This window comes from Empidonax traillii, unplaced genomic scaffold (assembly GCF_003031625.1).
Source record: "Empidonax traillii isolate 1590-97213 ecotype Southwest subspecies unplaced genomic scaffold, ASM303162v1 scaffold1783:size61636, whole genome shotgun sequence".
In the NCBI taxonomy this organism is placed as follows: domain Eukaryota; kingdom Metazoa; phylum Chordata; class Aves; order Passeriformes; family Tyrannidae; genus Empidonax; species Empidonax traillii.
Genome location: NW_020956976.1, coordinates 39266 through 42540, shown reverse-complemented (window position 1 = coordinate 42540; position 3275 = coordinate 39266). Strand labels below are relative to the sequence as shown.

Below are 3275 nucleotides of genomic sequence, written 5' to 3'. Positions count from 1 at the left end.
TCGTGGCCGACGCCAACTTTGACACCCTCATGGTGAAGCTCAAGGGCTTCTTCCAGAACGCCAAGGCCAACAAGATCGAGAGCCGCGGCACCCGCTACCAGTACTGCGACTTCCTGGTGAAACTGGGCACCGTCACCATGGGGCCCAGCGCCAGGGGCATATCCGTGGAGGTGAGGGGCCTCTGGGAAGAGTGGGCAGCACAGGGACACGCAGGGAAATTCCACGTGGGAGGACAGAGGAGGAAGGTTTAGGGGTGACCGAATTGTGGCGGTCCAGTGCCTGAAGGGAGCTGATAGGGGAGATGGAGAGACGTTATTTACAAGGTCCTGGAGGGGCAGGACAAGCAGGAATGGCTTCACACTGCCAGAAGGCAGGGTGAGATGGGAGATTGGGAAGGAATTCTTGGCTGGGAGGGTGAGGAGGCCCTGGCACAGGTTGCCCAGAGAAGCTGTGGCTGCCCCGTCGCTGGGGCCAGGCCAGGTTGGATGGGGTTACCCCTCCGTGTTACGTGATGAACGTTCTGGGATGTTTTCGTGGAAAGCACGCCCCTTAGCCAGGCAGGGAGCAGGGCACTGCCCCTTCCGCCAGCTCCAGGGCTGTGGGCTGCATTCCCAGGTGGAATACTGCCCCTGTGTGATCGCCAACGACTGCTGGAACCTGCTCATGGAGTTCATGCAGAGCTTCATGGGCAGCCACACGCCCGGGATCCCGTCGGTGTTTGGGGCCAAGCACGACAGCGTGTACAGCCCCGGGGACACCATGGTGCAGTACATGGAGCTCTTCAACAAGATCCGCAAGCAGCAGCAGGTGCCTGTGGCTGGCATCAGGTGAGGGGATTCCCTGGAGCCGCTCTGGATTCATCCTCCCTGCTGCCTGCCCAGCGGGATCGGCAGTCCCTCCGACACGCGGCACGGGACGGCTTTTTCCTCCTGCATCTCCTTCCCCTGGTTCAAAGCCGAGTTTTCTAGTGCTGGGTGTGTTTCTGGTTGTTCTCCATGGTTTGGAGCGCGTCTGGGATTGGATCCGTGGCTCTGTGGTTCTCTGGGCGATGCTTCAGGCGAGGAATCAGTGTCCATCAGCGGGAAATTGCAGGAAAAGGAGAAATTCCAGCCAAGCACAAGGGCAGAGCTTCTGTGACTGCAAACAGCTACGGAACAGAGCTTTTAATTTTTAATTTTTTTTTTTTTAGTATCCACATAAAAGTGTCTTCTTGTATTTCACCCCAATAAAACTGTATTTTTGGAGGAGTCTGTGCACAGCAAGGGTCGTGCTGCTTTGCGTGGTTTTATTTACAGGCACAATCCTTCGGCAGAGTTTTACCTTTGATTTGGTTCAAGAGCTTTAATACCCCCAAAGGAAACTCTTTTCCCTGTGGCAAAATCTCCAGGAATTCTGGCATTCCCGTTGTGGGTGCGTTCTTAACTTGCCTTCATCCTTTAGAGCTGCTGGGAGGGTTAAAATCTGCTGCCTCTCAGATGAAACCGATAGAGCCTCGGGATAAATAAATTAATTAATTCATTAATATGCCTGGCAGGAGCCCTCTCAGGCACCGAGAGAATTCCAACTGCTTTATCCTGTTATTTTAAGGTAGGTAAATGCCCTGTCCCTGCATACTCTTCATTTGAGAAATCCTGGTGACTGGATTTGGAGAATAAGGGCCAAAATTGATACGATACCACTTGAAAACATTGTCCTGGACACAAAGGGCAAGTAGAGAAGGTCCAGGGATGGTTTTGGGAAGGGACATTTTCCAGGAGTTCCTTGTGAAGAAGCAGCTCACAGAAGATACTGCTGATTCCTTGGGTCCTGAAGAGTAAAGAAAATAGAAATAACTTCTCCCAAACAGATGTTTTCAGAGGCAAAAGGGGAAAAGCAGCTGTTTTGTGGCTCAATTTGCTAGCAGAACTGGTTGTTTCAATGTGATTCTCTGTGATTACCATTCATACCTGCAAACCTAATTAACTTCAGAGTGCTCAGAGCTTTTAGCATGGCCATTTAATAATTCAATCAGCACAGGGCCCAGAAAGGGCTGGTTAATGGGCCAGAAGAAATGGCACAATGTCCCCTAAGTGTGGTAGAAATTCCAACATGCTGAATATACTGAATTTTTGCAACTCTTAGCCCAAGTTCATGACCTGTGCTCTGACTTCTGTGGGACTGTTAATTTTCAGTGGTGAAAATTCAGATAACGTCTGACGTAGTTCCACGTAGTTAAACTGGGCAAACTTAATGAAAACAAACTGCAGTTTTTCCAGGGATGGTTATTACTGTCCTGTTTCCCATTATAAGCCTTAAGGTTAAAAAAAAACACAAAACCCTCCTAATGATCAGATTAGTCATGCTGAATATGCTAATGCTTTGTTAATTCCTGAAACTGTTCTGGAACCAAAGATGTCAAAACTCTGGTCACGTGTCTAAAAAAACACAAAGTGTGTGCTGGAATCCCTGGGGATTTCTGGGCTTTGATTAATACCTTGTGCTGTTCCTGGAGTGAGGAAATGGGACCCCTCGAGCCACGTTCTGCTCCCAATTACCCCCGTGACGTCAGTGGGTTTCCACGGGGGTGAGGATGAGGAGGATTTAGTCCTTCGTGTCTCAGCAAAGCCTGTTGCTCTCCGTTCTGGGAGCAGCTGCTTCATGTTACTCTGCGGCTTTTTATTGTATTGATGGACGAAATTGCTCTTTTTCCATCTTATTAATCCTCATTTTGCCCTCCCCGCAGCGCTGTGGCAGGTTAACTTGGCTCTGAGTGTGCCACACAAAACTCCAGGGGGTTTTCAGCGGTGTTGCAGCGATGGGCTGAGCCAGGGGAATTGAAAACCTCCCTAATTTTGCTGGTCAGATCATGGTTTGGAAGGTTGTTTGCCTGTTTTCTTGGTGCAAGACGTAGAGGGAGATGTGGCCAAGCCGTAGTAATGTAACACTGGATTTTTTTTGTGTGCTTCTGCCCCTCTCAAAATCTCTGGCAGTGTTGTTGCTTTCCCCAGGTGAAGCCTGACCTGGAGAGGAGCAGGGATTTTGGGGATGGGGGTCTCACCCTTGCATGGTTATAGCTTTATAGCTATATTTATATATGTAGCCTATATAAATGATGTTTAACCAGCGTCACCAGTGCTTCAGTGGCAGAGGGAGCCCAAGTTTTGCTGCCACCCCGGGGATTTGGGGGTTTTTGTTCTGTCTTGAGCTGTGGCGTATTTTAACCTTATAAAGATGAGTGAGGATGCAACAGCCTCGTGAAATCTTCAGTTTTAATTCCTGGCAGATGTTACAGCCAG

The 3275-nt window shown here is 49.6% G+C and overlaps 1 protein-coding gene across 2 annotated transcripts in view; it reads left to right on the top strand.

The window, feature by feature from the left end:
• The window catches only part of MED20 (mediator complex subunit 20), a 2705-nt gene extending 1460 nt beyond the window's left edge, over positions 1–1245 (top strand). Inside the window, exons 4-5 of one of the 2 annotated variants that reach the window (XM_027908659.1) lie at positions 1–170; positions 616–1245. In XM_027908659.1, the coding sequence (XP_027764460.1) occupies positions 1–170; positions 616–831 (386 nt within the window). In that variant the 3' untranslated portion in view covers positions 832–1245. Of the gene's footprint in view, positions 171–557 lie in introns of both variants that reach the window. The other variant, XM_027908660.1, reaches the window with a different exon arrangement.
• The last annotated feature ends 2030 nt before the right edge of the window (positions 1246–3275 follow it).